The 23,886-nt window shown below is 28.8% G+C and overlaps 1 protein-coding gene across 4 annotated transcripts in view; it reads left to right on the top strand.

Moving 5' to 3' along the window:
* Positions 1 to 23,886, top strand: part of LOC126742208 (transcription factor Sp9) — a 162,274-nt gene that overhangs the window by 36,693 nt on the left and 101,695 nt on the right. Inside the window, exon 1 of one of the 4 annotated variants that reach the window (XM_050448809.1) lies at positions 9,109 to 9,273. The exons of 1 other annotated variant lie outside the window; for it this stretch is intronic. Coding sequence is in view for 1 of the 3 variants with exons in the window: in XM_050448807.1 (XP_050304764.1) it covers positions 9,345 to 9,347 (3 nt within the window). In the remaining 2 variants the exon portion in view is untranslated. Of the gene's footprint in view, positions 1 to 9,108; positions 9,348 to 23,886 lie in introns of those variants that run through there. 2 more of the 4 variants (XM_050448808.1, XM_050448807.1) reach the window with 2 other exon arrangements.

Genomic DNA, 23,886 nt, shown 5'->3' with positions numbered 1-23,886 from the left:
ACTTTTTCATCTACCTTTTTTGTTTTACCAATTATTATAGACATAACTTTGTCCTTTTTTAACATGCAACTTTCATTATTGATTTTTTAGAAGGATAGACCTGTCAGTAATAAAATGTACGACAAAGAAGAATGTATCCAAAAATATGTTTTGTTCTTATTTAAAAAAAAAATTAAATACTTGATTGTTAAAAAAAATACTATAAAAAGTACCGGTATGTATTAAAAAAAAATTAAAAGAAACTGCGTTTCACATCCTTAAAAATTATGCATAAAAAAAATGTATTTTTCATGGTTCTATATCTCAGATTTTTAGAACCTTTGGATTCCTTATATATTAAAAATAGCATTGTTTATTAAGAATTGATTTAACTTTAAGTGAAAAACCTCATTGAGATGCGTAGAATAGTTTTTGAGTTGTTATAGGTAGAAGGTTAAACTTCATAACTTTCAACATTCCCTAACTTATTAAATCTTGCATCTAATAAGATGTTTTAAACACGAAATTCATCCTTAGGAATCCCTGTACACTCTACTAAAAAAATTATCAAAGCTTTTTGCGTTATACGCAAAAGTGGGTCTCTAGGAAGTGTCTTCTGACACTATCTATAATTTAACTGTAGCTCAGACAATCCTTAAGCTACAAAAGTTCTTCATACATTAAATTGCTTACTAATAATTGCTTCAATTTTAAGTGAAAATCTTATTAAGATGCCTGGAATAGTATTTTAGTTATCATGATTTTTTATTTTAAATTTTTTGGAAAAAATTATACTTAACCATTATAATTTCCCTAACTCATTAAAACTTGCACGCAAAAATGTTTCATACATCAAACCCATCCTCAGGATTCTTTGTACACTGTACTAAAAAAATATCAAAATTCCTCAAAGAGTTTTTGAGTTATACTCAAAAATCTGTTTCTATGACGTACTTTCAATTTAAATCCTAAAAATCTCATTATTGTCCCTTGGCTTTAGGTTTAAATGTGTGTATGAGTAATTTTATTAATAAAAAAGTCCTCGAAAATGTGTTACGTTTGTTGTATAAATTTATTCAATATTTTTTTTAATTATTTTTGGTGCACACTCAACTCATTATTACAATTTTTTATCTTTTCCAGGCTTATAGATTCATTCTAAGCTATTGGAGCTATTTTTATTCCTAGGCATTAAAAAAAAATTCCGTTGAGTTTTATATGTCCCGGAATACCTCGAAGTTGGGATATTATAGAGTCATTTTCTAGTCATAGTCAGTCTATAGAGTCATAGTTTTTAAAATAAAATTATTTTTTGACATTAAAAAAATGCTTTGAGGTGTTATATGTCCTGAAATGCCTCGCATTATGTCAATATTTTGTACATTGCAGGATATTAAAATGTTTCCATATATTTTCTAAAATTTTGAAGTAATTTTCCACTTTATTCCAAGCATTTAAGGGATTTTTAAAATATTTAAAATAATTTTTAATATCTTCGAAACTTTTGGATTTCTATTTTTTGGCATTAAAAAAAAAAACTTTGAGTCCTTATAAGTCCTGGAATGCCTGGCATTATGTCAATATTTTTTACGTATTTCAAGAGCTTGAAATATTTACTTTAATTTTCCAGGATTTCGGAGTCACTTTCTATCTTATTCCATGGAATTACTCTGACGTATCCCAGGAATTTAAAATAATTTTTAATTTCTTGGCATTAAAAAAATTATGCCTTGAAACCCTTATACGACCATGGAATGCGTGGCATTATGTCAATATTTTTTACGTATTTCAGGAACTTGAAATATTTACTTACATTTTCCAGGATTTCGGAGTCATTTTCTATCGTATTCCATGGAATTACCCTGACGTATTCCAGGAATTTAAAATAATTTTTAATTTCTTGGCATTTAAAAAAATTATGCCTTAAAACTCTTATACGTCCCGGAATGCGTGGCATTATGTCAATATTTTTTACGTATTTTAGGAACTTGAAATATTTACTTACATTTTCCAGGATTTCGGAGTCATTTTCTATCGTATTCCATGGAATTACTCTGACGTATCCCAGGAATTTAAAATTATTTTTAATTTCTTGGCATTAAAAAAATGATGCCTTGACACTCTTATACGTCCCTGGAATGCGTGGCATTATGTCAATATTTTTTACGTATTTTAGGAACTTGAAATATTTACTTACATTTTCCAAGATTTCAAAGTAACTTTCTATCTTATTCCATGGAATTACTCTGACGTATCCCAGGAATTTAAAATAATTTTTAATTTCTTGGCATTAAAAAAATTATGCCTTGACACTCTTATACGTCCCTGGAATGCATGGCATTATGTCAATATTTTTTACGTATTTCAGGAACTTGAAATATTTGCTTACATTTTTCAGGATTTTGGACTCATTTTCTATCGTATTCCATGTAATTACCCTAACGTATCCCAGGAATTTAAAACAATTTTTAATTTCTTGGCATTAAATAAAATTATGCCTTGAAACTCTTATAAGTCCCTGGAATGCGTGGCATTATGTCAATATTTTTTACGTATTTCAGGAACTTGAAATATTTGCTTACATTTTCCAGGATTTCGGAGTCATTTTCTATCGTATTCCATGTAATTACCCTGACGTATCCCAGGAATTTAAAATAATTTTTAATTTCTTGGCATTACAAAAAAATTATGCTTTGAGACCCTTATACGCCCCTGGAATGCGTGGAATTATATCAATATTTTTGAAGTATTTCAAATTATTCACTAAGATTTGCATCTACTTTTAGTGGAAACCTAATTGAGTTCCCTGGATTAGTATTTTATTTATCATGGATGGAAGTTAATATTTTCTGGAACAAATGATACTGGCTCTATGGCTTAGCTCTATGTCTCGTAAATTTTAGGTAATTTTTGAGCTATAATTATTCTTCATACATCAAATTGCTTATTAAGAATTGCTTTAAATTTTAAATGAAACCTTATCGAGGTGCCTAGAATAGTTTTTAAATTATAGTGAATGGAAATTAAAATTGAAAAAAATTATACTTATTGTAACTCACATAGAAAATCCATCCTTGGGAATCTCTGTACACTCTACTTAATAAATTAATAAAATTCCTTAAAGAGTTTTTGAGTCATTCGCAAAAGTGTGTTTCTATGACGTACTTTCAAATGAAATGTTAAAATTGTCATGTTTGCTCCTTGACTCTACGTCTCGTAAATATGAGCCTAGCATAAGCAATTCTTGAGCTACAAAAGTTCTTCATACATCAAATTATTTACTAAAAAGTGCTTCATCTTTAAAAGAAACCCTTATTAAGATGCCTGTAATAGTTTTTCATTTATCATGGATAGAAATTAACATTGTATGAAGAAAATGCTTTTTGACCAACAAACTTCTTAAATATTAGACCTAAAAAGGTGTTTTACGCGCGAATTACATTAATATAAAAAAAGTTATGTAATTTATAATTTTTTTTTGCATGTGTTAAAAAAATATATTAATTTTCTTTATTAAAAAAATGATTCAGAACGTTAATTTTTATAATTATTACATGTTTTTGCACATTTATTGGTAAAACAATGGGTCTTTATAGAAAATGAACTTACGTAAAAATATTCAAATATATATTGCTTTGGGAAAATTGGCGCCCAACATGTGGGGTAAAAATATATTTATTGTGTGTTTTTGCTGTAATACTTTTTCAGTATATACCTAAAAATAATGCATAAAAAAGGAAAATGAAGCAAATTGAAAATTATAGAAAAATCGACTGAAACTAGTTGTTACTGTTAAGTTGTATTAACAATATTTTTCATAAATCTATCTTTCATAACGAATAAACAAATACCTGAAAGAGCGGTTACATGTTTTATTTAATTTTAATATTATTATAATAGAACAGGCGAATATCCAATATAACATTCAAAAAATATAACCAATGGGCGAACGTCCATTTGGGTCAATTTTACCTGTAAATAACTTATAGGTATTCAAATTTTACACATATATTTAGTAAGCATGTATATTGACCTACGTAACACCATAGACAGTAAAATAATTAATAAACTATTTAAAAAGTAATCGTGTTCCAAATAGGACTTATTTTCTTTAAAACGCTTTCCTGTAAAATTAACAAATTGGCGTTTTCGCGCCTTGGTAAGATCAGCGACGAATTAGATAGTGCTTTGGGGAAATTGGCGCCCAACATGTAAGGCAAAAACATATTCGTTGTGTGCTTTTGCTGTATTTACCTTAAAATTAGAAATCTAGATAAGAAAATAGGCCCAATTTAAAATTATAGAAAAATCGATGTTTTTCAAGTTATATTTTTCTTTTGCGTATTAGAAAAAACCGATTTTCCTTATTTAAAAAATTATTTAAAATTGTAATAATTTGTACCCGTTTTTGCAGATTAAATGGTAAAATGATTGATCTTCATAGAAAATGAATTTACTTAAAATTAATCAATCAAGTGCTTTAGAAAAATTGGCGCCCAATATATATAGCAAAAACATATTCGTTGTGTGTTTTTGCTGTAATACTTCTTCAGTATATACCCAAAAATAGAGTTTTAGATAGGGAAATAAGCCACATTTAAAGTTATCGAAAAATCAATGTTTTTATTTTTAAATTATATTTTTTTTGCGTGTTAGAAAAACTGATTTTTCTTTATTAAAAAATTTTATAATTTGTACACTTTTTTATAGATTTATTGGTAAAATGATGAGAAAATATTAAATTATATATTGCTACAGCAAAATTGGCGCCCAACATGTGGGGCAAAATTCAACTGTCCTTAATCCCAATTTTTAGAACCTTTAGATTCCTTAAAACTCTTTACCACAACCAGTAATTACATTCAAAATTTCTTATAAAAAATATTAAGAAAAAGAGTTACTTATGACATTAACAATGCGTAAGACAAAGAAAAGATATACGAAGCTCTTTAACTTATGTATTTTTAAATTTGAAACACGACGTTTTTGCTTCGAGTGACTTCACCATTAACGTTATTCTCTTAAAAATATTTTTTCGTCTGTCTTTCTTTAACTCATTGTTTTATAATGAGTGAACTTTTCCTGAATTAAGGATCTCTGTTACCTTTAAAAGCAACCATGTATCCTCCAGACCAGAACTTTTTTACCACTCTTCTCTTTTTAACCCTTCTTTGTCTTGTCTTTTATTATTAGACTCAACCAAGTCCAGACCCCTATTTATAACATTAAATTTTTGATCTTTTACCAATGACTTTACCATTATCATCACATCCATTTATATTATGCATGAGAAAAAAGTGTGTTTTTCGTAAGTTAAATCAATATCAACTGAATATTCATTAATTCCCAAATAAGTCAATTCAGTTTATACAGAGGGGGAATTTAATGAACTCGGGCCCTTTGGGCGATACCAGCCAGCCCAACTATAGCTCATTTGAAAATTAGCATAGACAGTCGGGCTGCTTCCAAGCAATTTCTCCCATCACCAGTAATTGCCTATTGAATTAACATTCAAATTAATCCCTGCGTGCCTCTGTTCCCTACTGAATTAGTTTATTTAGTATTCCGGATAGTAATGACAGGTAGGTAGCTTTGACGCCTAGGAATAATGTTTGATGATTAAGTCTATAATTTTATTTAAAAATAAAACAAAGATATAGTGCCTATATTGTCTCCTTTCTTCGTTCGTTTCAGTGAAACCTGTAAAAATTACATAACAGTTCTTAGAACGCCAATTTTAAAACATTTATGTTAATTTATTTTAACGGAGTCGGGAATTTTGAAGAAACCTTGAGGACTTGTCGGCTCGATTTTCGCTTGATTTACAATTCATAACTCATTCAGCCTTAATTTGTCTGTCCGTGTTTCTTTTTGATGGTATTTTAACGGTGAGAAAATTATTATAATTAACGTTTATTTACCCTGGCTGTGTTAATACGCTTGGCCACGACACGTGCAAGAATTTTTCAATATGTAAAAAAATACATTTAATTGAATAAAGCACTCGTTATCATATCCATTTAAGTTATGCTTGTACTATGGCTAAATATTTGATTTAATTAGGTTCTTTTGGAACTGGAATTATTGTGTTTTGCTTCCTTTTGTGTGCATTTGCCTTGACGAGGTTGTCGGATTGCGTGCAAGTCGACTCAATAATTCCTAGAAAACCCCTTAAATTGTTGCTTTTTTTTAAATTCTTAATAAAGCTCATTCTTCTCCTTCATTTTGGTCAATATTCCGTTTCCTTTCTCAGATTTTGGTGACACTAATTATTTTTGACAGGCTAATATGAGGGTTTTTGATGTAACTGGTTATTTTGGCTTTTATGGAAGTGCCAACGTTTAGGAGACATGTAATTTTACACAAAAAATTAAATAGGCCTAGTTATAATGGACACATTTAGCTTAAAATATATAAAAAATCTTGTAAGAAGATTTTAAATCATTGTTAGGATTTTTTGTGGTTCGTGGTGAATCCTTAAAAATACTTAAATAATTTTAGTTGGATAAAAATTAAATCACAGCTTTAAGATATTTACCATAATTTTATTAATATTTAAGATTAGAATTACTGAAAATATTTTTTTTTATTAAATATTTATCTGAGTAGTGATTTTTTAAAATCGATAATTTCACTACTTAAAAATTATTAAATTTATATCTAAATTGTGCAAAAATATTAAAAATTAAATAGAATTTAATAGCAAAAGTGCTTCGTTGAAAAATCAAAGACTCGACTGCCTAAAAACACCAAAAAGAAAATCAAAAATTGATTTTCTATAAATATCCTTCATTTTACTACTAACTCAGCGCAAAAATGTGTGTAAATTATAAAAGTTAAAATTTTAAGTAATTTTTTAATAAAGAAACATAAAAATTATTTCTTTAACACGCAAGAGAACAATATAAACGTGCAAAAAAACATTTCAAAAGTTGTAATTTTGGGTATACATCAAAGAAGTAATCCATCAGTAACACACAATAATGATTATGTTTTTGTCCCACATGTTGGGCGCCAATTTTCCTATAACAATATATAATTGAATATTTTTACGTAAATTATTTACGTCATTATTTTACCATTAAATAAGTACGTAAAAATTCCAAAAATTAAAATTCTGAATAATTTCTTTTAAAAAGAAAATTATAATTTTTTTTCACAAGCAAAAATAGAATTATATAATAAAGAATTTATTAATTCGCACGTAAAACACCCTTTTAGGACCAATATTTAAGGCAACTTTGGTCAAATATCCGTGATAACTGAAAAACTATTCCAGGCATCTCAATGCGGTTTACACCAGAAGTTGAAGCACTTTTTATTCAACAATTTAGTATAAGTAGAATTTTTGAAGCTTAAGAATTGTCTGAGCTAGACTCAAATTTACGAGACATAGGGCCAATAATGAGAATTTTAAAAATTAAATCGTCATAGAAACACACTTATATAATAGAAAAACTCTTTGAAGAATTTCTATATTTTCTTTTGTAGAGAGTACAGAGATTTTTAAAGATGGATTTTATATATAAAACATCTTTTTAAGTGCCAAATTAAATAAGTTGCGGAAATTTCGGTTAAGTATAAGTTTTAGCTTCCATGCCATGATAATTCGAAAACTAGTCCAGGCATCTTAATGAGGTTTTCTTAATTTGCATTTAAGGATTCCAAAGGTTCTAAAACCCTAAAATAAAAAACCATAAAAAGTGCAGTTTATTCATGCATAATTTTAATGGATGTGAAAGGCACTTCTTTGTAATACATTTTTTTAAATGTAGACCCGTACTTCCTATTTTAATTTTCTACTAATTAATGATTGAAATTCTTCTGAATAAAAAAACAAAACATATTTTTGAATACACCCTTCTTTGTCGTATACATTATCAATGACATAGATAGATTTAACTTTCTATAAAATTAATAGTAAAATATTAAATTATTTCAGTATTTTATATACTTCAATGTTAAAGAAGCAAAAAGTCATGCCTATAATAATTGGTAAAATAAGGAAGGGTAGATAAACAAGTGCACCAAAGAGTTCACTCTCCATAAGACAATGAGTTAAAGAAAGATATGTTAGACAAAAAAGGGCGAATCCAAAAACGTCCATGTCCTTTTTTGTGTGGTTTATATAAGTTCTAAGAGTTCTAAAACAGTGAAATAAAAAACACATTTTAGAAAATAAAATTAAAAAGAAAAATTCGTATTTTAACATTAAACATATCATAAGGTTCGTATAACCTTTGTAACACATGCTTTTAAGGATTCCAGAGGTTCTAAAAAATTCAATAAATAGTAAAATTAATGAAACCGTTTCTTGTCTTACAAAATATAGATTTGCCTCACTTATCAAAATGAGTGACATGCTTATATAACCCCTTGAATATTCATTGAATTTACTTATCGCGATAGCATTATCAATACATTTTAAATAAGTGAACTTTAATTACCAATTATGGGAACCTATGTAAGTAATTAAGCATTTCTTATCTATTGAATTTTTGCGGTTATTAGATGTCAAATTGACAAGTATCCTTGTTAAAAAGTAATTATTTAAAAATCTTAAAAAAAAAGAAACAACTGACGGTTACTTTTTACCGCATCAAAGAAGAACATACATAGTAGGTACTACGTTTCAGGCGACAGCTGTCTCTACCTACTTGATTGCTTGTTTCCCTTTCAGCCTCATTATAAATGAAAATTACCTCGAAAATTACCGATAAACCATCTTTCATAAGCAGTTTTTTATATATATATACGTATATAAGGGCATATTAGATTCTGCGCATTAAGACGCATTAAATATGGCAAATATATTTCAACGTGACGCTGTCAAAAAAGTCAGTGCGGTCAAAAATCCCCGAGAATGTCATTAAAGTGATTTTTTTATCACTCCTTATTAAAAATATAAATTTCGTTAAAAGTATAAATATCCCAGTTATGTTATACTACGAATGCCATTTAATACAAAAAAATAATAATTTAATTTTGACATGAATTTTTACCACCCCTAAGACCTAACACCCTAAAAAATAACTTTATTTCCTAACCTTCATATTTTTAATAAATGTACTTACATTAAAGTATGAATGCCATAAATATTAATTAAATCATTCACACGCCACATTGTAACCATCATTATTTGCTTCATATAATAACATAACGAATGTCAAGTATGCGGTTGAATTAATATAAACAAATACCTAATTTACGTCTTATTTACGGTACTCGTTAGTAGTGTCGTGAAAATCCGCTATAAATTTAATATAGCGAGGGATGAAACCTGGTGATCAGTAGGTAAATAACATTTTTCTTAAGCCTTAAGGAACTATCAAAGTGACAATGTCAACATGTTTTTACTCTGTTAAATGGTAAGCATTCACTATTTTCCTATACATATGTCTTAAAAGGTAACGAGAGCCTGTAATTATATGGTAAATTTTTTTTCTAAAATGTACGGCTGGTAAAACGGTGTAATTAAGAATTATGTGCGGGCAAGTGGAAGATTGACAGTGAAATTAACTCGTTGACACTATAAAAGTGTAGATGTAATTAGACTTTATATATGTTAAATGTACTAGGGCTTAAGAAAATATCGTGGTATAGATGCGGGTTAGGCTTGACAGAAACTGTATTTATAACGATTTTTGAGAATCAATATATGGGGCGCAAATGTCTTTGGTGTAAAATTTTTTTAATAAATGTAATTTTTTACTATTTTTTGAGCATTTACCGTATTTCCTTTTAAAATCATATTTAGGTGTGATCGAAAAAATTAATAGTTAATTATATTTAAAAAAAATTGTTGGATTTTTGCCCTCTTTAGTTTCTTCCAAAATGATTGTAAGGCTTTGGATTTCAATTGTTCGTAGATTAAATAAGAATTTTTTCGGTTTTACTGTTGTTTAATGATAAAAAATTTCTATTAAACCAATTGGAACCTCACAGTTTTGTTTTTTAAAAGACGTCGACAAATGATTCTATGTAATTTATTTAAATTTAGAAGAGGAGACGCCTCAGTATCGATCACTAAGCATCTAGTCTATCTATTCCAGGCAGTTTTTAAGAAAGAACATAATTTATTTGGATTTTTCTGCAACTGCTTGGAAAAAAAATATTTTTTTCTATTCCAGGCAGTTGAGGACCAAACAAGCTCAACTCCCTGAAAGAAAAGATTTAATCTTTTTCAGGTAGTTATTTTTTTCAGTTTATAGGCAATTATTCATCAATTATTTGAAGTATTTTTTTTAAATTTCTCTACAGTTTCTTTTATGTAAAATTTTCAGGCAATTAAATTAATTTGTGTCATTAGTTGATTAAAGTTCCGTATTTTAGGCAGTTAAATAATTTTTTTTTGTTTTTTATTTCAGGCAGCTGAAGTAATTTTGTATTTCTTCCAGGCACTTGAGGCCATTTTACATTTTTCTGGATACTTAAAATTAGTTTTTTTTTTGAAATTTTTTTACAGCTTCTTGTATGGAAATGAACGAATTTGAGTTTGTCTTGGCAACATATGAAATTTTTGTTTCTTCAGTACAGTTTGTCCTAGCAGTTAAAGTTACTTTTTGTTTCTTCCAGGCAGTTGAAGGACCAAAGCACTATAAAAAAAATAGCTGAACTGCACATAATTTAAAAATACTTTTTTATATAAAACGAGGCAAACGATATCTTTATGGAAAAACTATAGGCGTAGCTATATTGGTTCAGTTTCTCCCAGTTTCCTTAAAAACTATGCTGTTTTCACAAAAAACTAATAAGACTTTATTAAACCAAACCCAATGCCCTATATTTTGACATGCATTACAACTAGAAACAAAGCAAATAATATTTTTATGTAAAAGAACTAGGGGTACGTACTGGTTAGGTTTTTCCCTATTTATTTAAAAACCATGCATTTTTATAAAAAAAGTCGTAAGGCATTTTTTAAAGACAATTCAATTTTCGTTCGTTTGATATTCATTGCAACCCTCAATACTTTTTTATACTCAATAAATAAGGCAAACGACATCTTTATGCAAAAGGTCTAGGGATATCTATTGATTCAGTTTTTAGCAAATTTAATTAAGATATATGCAATTGCCAAGAAAAACTAATTAGACTTTTTTAAAGAGAATTTAATGCCCTGCAGTTTGATATGCATTACTACATTACAAGTGATCTCAGAATGATTTTTTTTTAAGTACTACCGCCGATTAATATACCTTTATTGTGTTCCTCCATAAATTAGTAAAAAATTGGTAAAATATAATTCTTTGATCTGGAAATGTACATTTTTCCTGCGATTTAAAAAAAAACCATTTTAGGAAAATTTTAAAAAACTACTTTTAGTTCTTTCATGATGAAACCTTAAAATGCCTGAAGATCTTCTGATAAAATGAACTCAACTGCCTGGAAGTAATCATTAATTTAATTCTTCTACGTAATCCTATAAAATTAAAAAGACCCATAACAAATTCCCTTTTTCACTATTCAATAATTGTTATAAAAATAAGAAAATTACCAACACCTTCATTAAACACTTTAATTAATTAATTTTCTATTAAACTAAAAACAACTTAGCTTTGTGTTTGGTTAATACCAAGGATAAAATTGATAAATTATCAGAGAGTGGTAGTTACTAGCTACACTGGGATTCTTGTGACTATTTATATGTGAGACATACTTTTAGAGCACTTAAGTAAACACTCTTTTGCATTTAGTTCCAAGTCTAATATCTTTCAAGAAGTCACTTTTAAACATTACAACCGATTGGACTTTCTTCAAGATATCTGTATCACTAATGACCTCAACAATAATGCCTCTTGTTTAAATATACAAGTATCTTAATAGACCTTGCGTTGCGTTATATAGGAGACTGCACAATTAACTATTTTATAATTAACATTGTTTCGTGATAAATGTAATTTTATAGGCTAAGCCCGCTCACCCCGTCATCCCCTGATCCAAAGCCTTTTGACTATTAAAAGATTACATAAAATTGTAATAGTAAATTATTTTAAATCGTAAATATAGAAAGTATATTAAATTAATAAATTGTAAATGTATATATACTCGACTTACCCAGTAAGGCACAAAAGGAAGGTAAGAGAAGTTTTGCAGCTTTATAATAAACTCGTGCGTTTAGTTGCACTGCTAATTCGCTTCTTGTCCGTGTGGTGTTTTTTCTTATTCTGCCTTTTTAGGATCTCTCTCGCACAGGTAAAGTATATTGTTTGCATATTTTCGAATACCAATTAATACGGGAGAGGATTGATAAGAAGGAAGTAAAAATAGGTAATGGAATAGGCAGGTCGAGAAGAAAATGTAAATAGTTCAATTTAATTAAGTAAATATAAGTAATAACCTTAAGTGCAAGAAATACTTAAGTTAAATTAATATATAAAAATTAAACAAGCTATAAAATATGCACCTTACGTTCTAATTTACTATATGCTAAATATAAAATTTATTTGTAATAGTGAGGACAAAACAAACATGTTTTCTGATTGATGCTAATGTAAGTTTGCCTTTACATTATTAAATAAATTATAATAAACTTATTTTTAAGTTCTTTATCTAAATACAAATTCATTGATGAATTCTAGTTTTTTAACTTTTGTGATAATTTTCTGGTCAATGTTGCTAGAGCGATCTGTCGTCACTATACTTTTGACATGTTTGACGTTGGTTTTGAAGTAACAGGAGATGACTCTAACCTATTTTAAATTTGTACTACCTGAAACTGAACAAAAAAATCACAGAAATGTTAAAAAATCGGTGAAATTTTAGAAAAATAAGCCCATTCCTTTATATTTAATAATAAAAATTTATATTTCAGTTGCCTGGAATTAAAATAATGTATTTTCTTATTCCAGGCAATTGGAAAACAATTTTTCTTCCTTATTTAAGCCTTTGAAAAATTGGCTTCACTGCCTGGAAATAGTGATTCTACTTCCTGAAATTAAACAAAAAAATTACAGAAATGTCAAAAAATCGGTAAAATTTAAGAAAAATTAGCCCAATCCTTTATATTTAATAGGAAAAAATTATGTTTCAGTTGCCTGGAATTAAAATAATGTATTTTCTTATTCCAGGCAATTGGAAAACAATTTTTTATCCTTATTTCAGCCTTTAAAAAAACTAGTTTTACTGCCTGGAAATAGTGATTCTACTGCCTGGAATTGAACAAAAAATAACCCAAATGTCGCAAAATTGATGAAATATTCGTAAAATTAGCCCACTCCTTTATATTTAATAAGAAAAATTTATATTTCAGTTGCCTGAATTAAAATAATGTATTTTCTTATTGCAGGCAATTGGAAAACAATTTTTCATCCTTATTTAAGCCTTTAAAAAAATTGGCTTCACTGCCTGGAAATAGTGATTGTTCTACCTGGAACTGAACAAAAAATAACACAAATGTCTAAAAATTGATGAAATATTCGCAAAATTAGCCCACTCCTTTATATTTTTTTAGGAAAAAATTATATTTCAGTTACCTGGAATTAAAATAATGTATTTTCTTATTCCAGGCAATTGGAAACCAATTTTTCATCCTTATTTCAGCCTTTAAAATAATTGGCTTCACTGCCTGGAAATAGTGATTCTACTACCTGGAATTAAACAAAAAATAACCTAAATGTCAAAAAATCGGTGAAATTTTAGAAAAATCAGCTCATTCCTTTATATTTAATAAGAAAAACTTATATTTCAGTTGCCTGGAATTAAAATAATATATTTTCTTATTCCAGGCAATTGGAAAACAATTTTTCCTCCTTATTTAAGCCTTTAAAAAAATTGGCTTCACTGCCTGGAAATAGTGATTCTACTGCCTGAAATTGAATAAAAAAATAATCGAAATGTCAAAAAATCGGTGAAATTTTAGAAAAATTAGACTGGAATTAAAATATTGTATTTTCTTATTTCGGGCACTTGAACATGGTTTTTTTAAGATCGCGCAATTAAAAATCAATATAATCAATTAATATCTGAAAATCTATTTAAGAAAGTCCCTAGTATATACTAAAATACTTTACTTTTTATTTTAATTTATTTAGTATCTAGGGTACTTACAAAAAATTTTGTTTTGAACCTGAAAGACAAAAAATATTACATCAAGTTTAGCATACATAAGAGTTCCTGGAATACGTACAAAATTAACTAAATTATCTGGATGACGTAAAACATTACTGAGAAAGCCTGGAAATGTACCAAATTATTTTAAGCGCCTGAAATACATAAAAAATTATATTAAATGATTAAAATAGAATTAAAATTTACTTCAATTATTGCGAATATAAGAAGTTATTCAGCAAATCTGAGAAACTGATTTTTTTTTAATCAGGAAATTACGCGAGAAGAAAAATGTTTCAGGATCAGGAAAAAAAAAGGATTTCAAGTTTCTGGAAAAAATAAAAATCTACTGAGAGATCCTGTAAACGTAAAAAATTATTTCAAGTGCTTGTAATACTTAAAAAAATTACAGCAGAAGTCTAAAGAATAAAGTCCTTGAAGTAAGAAATACGTCAAATTGCTAAAAACATAAAAAAATATTTTTCAAGTTCCTGGAATATATATAAAGAAACTTCCAAAATAACTGGATGACATAAAAAAATTACTGAGAGAGTCTGGAATCTTGAAGAACCTTGAAAACCTCAGAACATTGAATACCAGTTAAAATGTGCGTATAAATAAGAATAAAATGAACTGGAAATTTCCGAAAATAAATACAAAAACTATTATGAACATCTGAAGGGCAAAAAAAATTAATTGGCCAAATATTGATAATTTATTGTGAATTTATCATCAAGTACTTTCAGCAGATTTCTATTAAAATTGGGATTATACGAGCAGGTCCGCAGTAAACTGAAGAAACCTTGTAAATGATATAAATTGAATCCACTTTACTACCACAACAAATGGTAATAATTTAAGAAAATTTGCAGCTCGAGAGTAAATCCTGTAATCCGTAATTCGTCCGGTTGTGGTCGAACGAGGGTAATCGAGCCAGAAATTGATCACATAACGAGATTCCGTGAAGTGGCGTGATCGGATCACGGGCACCAAACACCGCGGCAACGAGACGAGATATCGGAAAATTACATATACACATTGCGCTGCTACGGAGAATAATTTACACATTCTGATTGCCACTACAGTTAGATGGAATTACACTAGTAACATTTTAACTTCCGAGCTTATAACCCGTCATTTGCTACTCGTACCCCGATCGATTTAATAGGAATCCGCTCCGTGCACTCGCTGCCGAAGAAGAAGAGAAGATATTCAGGGTAATTGCGCCCAAGTCCCGATATCGGGCAGCAGTAGCTTTAATTGTTGATGGAATCCACGTTTTTCATGTGGCTGCGCTCTTTGATGTTTGATTGAAATCTCCTTTTTAAGACTTCCACTTCGGCTGTTTAGATTTTATCAATATTCATAACCTACAGTCATTTTAACACGTTGCGCGTTTGTCACGCCCATACCTGATGATGATGTTGATCGTTTTACTTTATACTTACCGTTCTAATAATGACCATGTTGGTGATTCGATTTGACTATTTATTATGAATTTGTATTCATTTTACCAGGAGAGCATCTTATCGTTTCGGTAGTCTGTTCTACCTCTGTTTGTTGCCAAATGACTATCTTTTTTTTTGAGTATCATTGCATTTTCTGCATGTTTTATATTCATTAATTTCTTTTTGGAAATAGTTTAATCTAAATTTACAATACCGTTAATCTTCCAGATGTAACTTAGAGCATCACGTAAGAAATGAGTTATTAGAATTTTTTAATTGATAAAACAATAACCACTGAAGTAGCAATCTACAACTTGTACGTGATAACTTAATATTTAACTTTAAAATTTACTCTGTAGCTTCAAATTAGTTGGTGATTGATTTAGGCTTATTCGGATATTTAATGTCTCTTTTTGGGATACGTGTCAAGTCCATATATTCGTTTTCAAAAGATAAATTTTCATTTACCTAAAAAAGTATCATAGTTTCAAATCTGCAATTCTTCAGAAAACCAAGTTGCCAAGTTGAAAATCAAGTTATAAATTCTGAAAATTTAATATACCAACCAAACTATGTGGAATTTTATAATAATTCCGGCTGTTAAAAAAATATTAATAAAAAGACTGTTTGTTGCTTACAAACAGTTTTATTTTATAAAAGAAACTACAAATACGTAACAAGCAAAAGAAAATTTAAAAAACAAATTTAGAGAATATTTCTGGGTTTGATGAGAAAAAAGCAAAATTTCAAAATAATGGAAAAAGTCAAAAAGAAAAAACAGTAATCCGTGTAACGCTTCAAATTAAATTATTAATTTTCCCTGGGGTAAATCTTCCCATTCTTACAATCCGTCCTGAATACGTTGTCGGATATTTCCAGGATTATTCGGACGAGCTCCTACTCGTCTTTTGACCTGATCCCATTAATTTGCAATGGGATTTAAGTCCGGTGAACACGCAGGCCAATTTAAAATGTTACTTCCTTCGGTGTCAAGATAATTTGCTGCTCTAGGGAGGTGCATTACCTTGCATAAAAGTAAAATCATCTTCAACAGCATCATTACTCGTTCCAAAACCAAATCCACATAACCTGGCCCGTCTACGTCTGCTAAAGTGGTATAAAGCAAAGTTGCAAGTGATTTAAAACTTTTCAACTCATCATAATATAGCAATGGCCAAAGTACACTTAGGAATTGGTACGGATAAATTAAGTTTCTGACAAGTCACATGCAGTGCGATTTTTAAAAATAAAGGAAAAAGGTTTCCAAAAAGAAGAGTGTGCAAATCACAAAGTGCGTTCTGTAGGGTTCTCTTTGAGAAATATTTACAATGAATCTAACTACCCTCTTTTGAATATTCGAGAGGATATTTAAAAGTCAAGCTCCGAAAGTCATAACTCTCTAGTTTTAATATCAGTATTCGGTGAACTACACAATCGAAAGCTTTGGATAGATTACAGAACAATGCTGCCTCCCAAGCAACACATCATATATTATTATCGTTGAATATATATTTGTTCAATGATTTATTTGTGAGTTTTTGGTATATTTATCAATTGTATAAGGTATATTTATTAAATTGTAGAATATATGTATATCATATACGATTCTCTTTAAAAGGGAGAAAATTTCGGGATTTAAAAAATTGACGCGGAATTTACATATCTAGTTTTTAAACTTGATTACTACAACTGAAATATTTGATGAAATTCTTCTGAAAATCACTGTTTTTCATCCATATTATTCAATCTAATAACGCTGTTTTATATAAAAATATTTTTTTATAAAATTATATCAAATTTAAATAAACAGTATTATTATTTTAAATATATAATATATATTTTCTGCAAAAACATTGTTTTTCATCAACATAACCCTTACCCTCCCACCCACCCCATATATTTGCCTGGAAAAAATTCTTTTGAAAAATCGGCGTTTTTGGTTAATAATATCCAATCTAATAGTACTCTTTTTGTATTAAATATTTATTAATATACATATATATAATTATGTAAAATTTACATAAACAAACTGTAATATTAGATTGGATACTAACGACGAAACTGGCTGTTATTTATGCGTATTATTTGGAAAACAGTGAATTCTTTAAAACAATTTCTTACTGGTAAGTTGTGTGGGGTGGGTGGAGGGGTAAGGGTAGAGTTAATGAAAAAGGTATTTGTTTTGCAAAAAATAATTTGATGAAAGAAAAAGGCTTTTTAAGAAAATTATAGGTGATAAAAACAATCTATACTTTTCTTACATAATCTTTCGAGTATAACGTGAAAAACCCCTATTTAATTTTTCGAAAGCGAGGCTATCGCTATGAAAATTCCAGTAGTTGTACCATTTTTTTTAGCAAATTAGTAGAAATTTAGTTTTTGAAGATAAATCAATAAGTGTTTAAGAAATTTCAGTTTTTCATATTCGATTATCTAGTTTTTAAACTCAATACACCTCAAATTTGTGATAAAATAACCTCGATATCACATATGTATATGCCACTGTGTAGCATAGGATATACTTTTATGCACTTATATGAGTATATATCTTACAGTATAATAATGAAATCATGCACAGAGAAATCTAGAAAAAAAAATAGGAACTGCATTACCCTATATGAAACGCAATAATTATACCAAATAAGATATACAAATAAAAAAACTCGACTAAACAAGGATTTTAAAAAATCAAATTTATTTTAGAATGTTGCAGTGCATACAATTCAAATCAACCTCAATTCAATCATGCAAAAGTATGAACGTAAAGGGTTCAACGAAGGAAATTTTATTGGTTCGCGAAGTGTTGAAGTATGAACCATGAATTATGCATAGTGGAGAGTGGGGCAACTTCGACATGTTAAGGTTCACGGGCTTTTAAAAATAACTTAGTGGTGCAGAGAAAAAATAATTTTTATTTAAACATAATTTTGATACTTCTTTATTGGGCAAAAAGACATTTAAAACCAAAAAATAACTTTTAAATATATCTTTTTGTTATTAGTGCGTAATGACGAACTTGCCCCCATCTATGGGGCAAATTGGACAATGCAATTATTATGAAACAACATTGTTTTTTCCGTAAATCGCAATAAAAAGTTCCTGTTTTTTGTTCAAAATCTGTGCAATCCTTATGGGCCCATAGATGGCATTCACAGCATTAAATCCAGTTATCTTCTGTTAGTCCATATTTTTCACAGCAATAAAACTTGCATCCTCTTGACTGTTTTCACTGTTTTGAGATATTTGCTAATAAACTTTTTTTTCTTTCGGCTTCTTGTGTGTTTCCTAAATTTCTTTTTAATTTTGTTTTCTTTCTGGATAACTAGTTTTATTTCAAGTTCGGATTTGTAAGGAGAAGACGTAAGTTCTTCTGATTTTTCCTGTTTCCTTTTAAGTTTTATTGGGTCATAACTTTTGGGACGGCAAATGTCACTTTTCTATTTTCTTTTCCTCTAAGTTTAAAATAGTCTTTGAAGTTCCAGGCTGTAAATTTAAATAGGGATCTATTTCTATTACATTATGATTTATCGGGTATGCAGCATCTTTATTTTGATTGCTAGAGTCCTCTGTGACAAGTGGAATTGATACGTTACCACCTTTTTAACGCTTAACTAACTTAACGCTTCTTTTAATATGTTCTAACCATCTTCACATCCTAAAAACCAAAATTTAAAATTTTTTATTATACTATTCGGGGCAAGTTCGACAGTGTCAAAGGTACCCTATGTCGAAATTGCCTCTTCTATGCAAATTTTATTAAAACGTGTAAAAATATTAGAAAGAAGCTTTATTTCCTAGGTATTACCAGATAATTCCAAACACGAAGAGTAAAATACACTTTTAAAAAACGAAAAAAATTAAAAATAATCAATTTTTTTTTAAAAATCCTACTTAAATAAAACTCAATACTTACATCAAAATATTAAAATACGTGATATTTTAGTTTTAGATTTTTTAGACATCACCAAATCCGAGTAAAGTTCATTGATAAAGTTGCCCCACTCTCCCCTATGCTCTTTGCATGCATTGCTCAGCCTTTATACAAGCGTTTCCAAGCTTTAAGGATGTATGTTTAAATTGCATGTTATTTTGAACTTGCCTTCCTTCCAGTTTTTTAGTCTTTCATAAGATTTGTTCACTGTAACAGTGCGAGGAAAGTTTACACCGTTCAGAATCTTTCCTTACTCGCTTAGTTTTGCTTTCCAGAAAAGATGCACTATAATACTAGTTACTTTATGGTCAATATTATTTAGCACGTTTATGATACGATAACAAAATTTGTGCCAGCTGCCTGTTGCGGTTACACAAATTAGGCAACAGGAATTTTTTAGTGATAGTTAATTGTAAAATAAAGCTTATAGGGGGATTTTCGAGGTGAAATTTTAGATCTGTACAATCATAAAATTGGTTGTACTTTATCAAACTGCCTTCTCCACATCAATAAATATTAATTTCCTAAAAACACAAACATAATTCCAAGATGATAAATGCTCATCATCTAGTGCAGATGGACAAGTGTACTGGACAGGGTAACTAAAATCAACTAAACGTTGATAAAGCATTCGGCATCGTAAATTTCAATTTAATCCAATAAACTAAAGACATGCGGCGGCCTAATTGACAATGGAATCGCGCCGCGGTAGCGCCAGCGCCCCACAGAGTCATGGGCCTCTCTCGAGCCCCCCCTGTGGGTGTCATGTGGACCGTGAATCACGTGACCGCGGGGCCATAATACACTTGGTCGCTTAATTAGGGTTATTTTTGATAATTGGGTGTATTTGAAGGTTTTTTTTAATTTTCTGTTTCTTTCTGAAACATTTGGAGGAACCTTAGAATATTGAAAGCCTAGAATAAGCCTAGTTGCACACCATAGGCGAGGTTGTTTGAGTTCACCATCTCTTGGACAATGATGTCAAATGGACGTTCCAATTTTTTCATTCAATATGTAATTTTTTTAATCCATTACATATATTTTTAATCTGTTGTATTTTGTAACAGGTAAAAAATGTACTCTTTAAAAGTTTCATTTATTTGCCGATATACTTTGAGAGTAATCAACACATTTTTCAGAACAAAAAAAGATTCCTAACAAAAAAGTTGATGAAAAAAAAGTAACTTGGCAACGTAGAATACCTCTATGTTTACAATGCACGTATCAGATGTTGCCACTTTGTGTTGTTTTTCTAGATTTTTCATATCTGTGCTAGCGCCCGATCGATATCCAGCAACCAAAATCTAGAACGCAGCAACCTATTTATAGTCCGCGCCCGCTGTTATTTAATCGATATAATGCCCGTATCTCCAGAAATTCCCAAGGAAATTGAATATTTTTTTGTCCAGATATTGACAATCAATAAATAAATCGATTTATAGTGGTTATAAACCTCAACAAACCAAAGTTTTTCCTGAAAATTACTTAAAAACTCGAATGTTACAGAAATAAAAGAGGCTCCTAAAGGATTCGAATTAATCTGTACATTAAATGTTCTAAGAGAGGAACATCTTTTTATTTCTCTTTCAAGCCTAGAATTTTTCATCTTTGAAATATATAGGGTGACTTATTTGCCATGTGTGACTACCGCTATTTTCGTAACTATAGAAGATACGAGAGCGGTTAAATTAGAGAAAAGTTGCCAATTTTGACGCTTATTCTAAATCTTTTTACAGTATTGCAAAATGTTTATTAGTTCATGAATTACAGGGTGATTTATAAAAAATGCCACATTTTATTTTAATTTTTATATCCGAAACTATTGACTTTAGAAACTTACCTTCAACTACAAAGTTTTATACATTTTTGTGCTCTACAAAACTTCACTTTTAATTTTTTTTATGCCGTTTGGTATCTTAGCAACGGCATTCAACTTCTTTTTTTTTAAATACAGACCTGCATTTTTATTAGCTTATTTTAAAAGCATTTTTTATTCCCTTTAAAATGATGTATCTCTTTCACACGTTTCGACGTAAAAGTAACCATTAGCAGGATTTTTTCATTGATGCGAGCCTGATTTTTTTTAAATTACAGATTAATTTCTTATTTAAAAATATATACTAACGCTAAAATAATATAAAAGTGGTAATATTGATAATAATTCCATTTTAGCACAAAATAACTTGATTTTTTAAATAGCCTTTAAAGAGTGTAAAATTTGTTTAGCTGTCATCAATTTTGAGTCACAACAATGATCTAAATAACTTTATAATAAATTCATTTTTAATGAACGAAAATAAATCCAGAACTGATTTAAAATAAATAAAGGCTATTAAATAATATGTACATAATAATGAAATGAATTTTTATTAATCTAAATGTTCGACATGACCACCATTTATAACCATTGGTTACAATATCTCTTTGAATGTTGTTGAATAAATTGAAATTTGATTGCACGCTTTTCTTATTTTTAAACTTAGGTCCTCTAAATTTGGAGGCGTAGTTTGATAAACCTGGTCGTTAATAAATCCCCATATAAAAAAATCCATGGGTGTTATATCAGGCGATCTTGCGGGCCAATTTATAAGACCGTTATTACCAATCCAACGATGTGGCTTAAAAATGTTCAGAAATATTGCATAACGCCAATATTGAATCTCGAATTTTTGGATATAAATTTTTAAGTGCATTATTTGCATTGCGAAATGATCTTGTATAGCAAAACAATAAATATAGCCGTTCTTCATTTGAATACTTTATTTTAACACAAAAATTAACCAGGAAATAAATTAAGAAAATAACAAGCAAAAAAGAAAAAAATATAAACTATTTTAGTAATTTTAACAATATTAATATAAATAAAAACTGTTGGTAAAAAATTAGGTAAAGAAATTTAATTTTTGTCTCGTATTTCAACTTGTTTGTCACTATGGTCTAAAAAGTTATTATATTGCCTCATTTTAATTATTGTTCAGCTTTACTCATATCTTGTATCCAAGAAAACATAAATAGGCTTCAATTACAGCAAAATAAAGCTATGAGGATTATTTTAAGCTGTAGTAAATATACACCAATTAAATCACTGTTTTTTGATGGAATTCGCCTGTTTAACAGCCTACCAGTAAATATTAAAGAAGCAACATCACTGAATATGTTTAATAGAAAAGTTTTTAATTTTTTAAGAAAATTAATTATAATTTCAAGGAATTTATTATTCTACACACATGTATAATAAAATGTTTGTTATATGTACTAGCCAGGTGGTAAACAAAGGTTATTATTATTATTATTATTATTATTATTAAGTATCATAATTTAAAACTAAATTTTTTAACATATTTAAATTATGGTTCATCAGGTTTAATACAAATAACCACTCGTTTAATAAGCATAGTTCGCTTAATTAAATCTTAAATCATGAGGAAAAGAATAAACATTTAAAAGCATTTAGGTATTTAGTTAAAAAAGTCAGATCCGCACTAAGGAAAAATTCCTAATGATGGTTATTAATACGTTGAAACGTTAGGACACATATGAATGAAATACATTATTTTAAAGGGAATAAAAAAATGCTTTCAAATTAAGTTATAAAAAAATGCAGGTCCGTATTAAAAAAAAACTTAATAGCCGTTGCCAAGATTCAACAAACGTCATAAAAAAAATTAAAGGTGAAGTTTTATAGGGCACAAAAAATTATAAAACTTTATAATTCAAAGTAAGTTTCTAAAACTAATAGTTTTGGGAAAATAAAATGTGACGTTTTTTATAAATCACCCTGTAATTCACGAACTAATAAACATTTTGCAACGCTGTAAAAAGATTTAAAATAAGCATCAAAATTGGCAACTTTTTTCTAATTTAACCGTCCTCGTATCTCCTATAGTTTCGGAAATAGCAAATAGGACACCCTGTATATCCTTGGAAATTTAAACTTTTCTCTGGACCTATTGCATTTTATTTCTTTCTGTGTCTCTTTTTGCAATATTACATAAGTACATCAATCAATTATTTCAGATACTTTGGACAAGGATGGCGATATGACCAAGAAGTAAAAAAAATCCGTCGTCATTTACAACTGATTGGAACGTTTCATTAACTAGGCGGACATATTTAATAAACCAGGGGCGTATCGAATGCCGGAAAGCAATTAACGTATCTGTTACAACCGCGGCCATATTAATAAGATGCAAAAATTATTACACATATATACGCATTTTAGAAAATTCCTATTAGTCATTTTACATACCTAAGTTGACTTCTCACAGGAGTCCTTTAATCATAATTAATTGCACGTTTTGCGGTTTAGTTTTTTTTTTAATTTAATCCCAATGGTATAGCTATAATAATTCATCAGAAACGAGGAGTTCTCCCAATTTAATAATGAAAATATAACGGTCTGAAGTACGCCCACTCCCGGGTTGTGCGTGTAAGAAACCCGGCGATGATTTGCCAGTTTTTTTCTTGCGTTGGTAATGT

The sequence above is a fragment of the Anthonomus grandis genome, chromosome 11, assembly GCF_022605725.1.
Source record: "Anthonomus grandis grandis chromosome 11, icAntGran1.3, whole genome shotgun sequence".
Classification (NCBI taxonomy): Eukaryota; Metazoa; Arthropoda; class Insecta; order Coleoptera; family Curculionidae; genus Anthonomus; species Anthonomus grandis.
The sequence above is the reverse complement of the archived record's forward strand: the minus strand, read 5'-3'. Positions and strand labels throughout refer to the sequence as shown.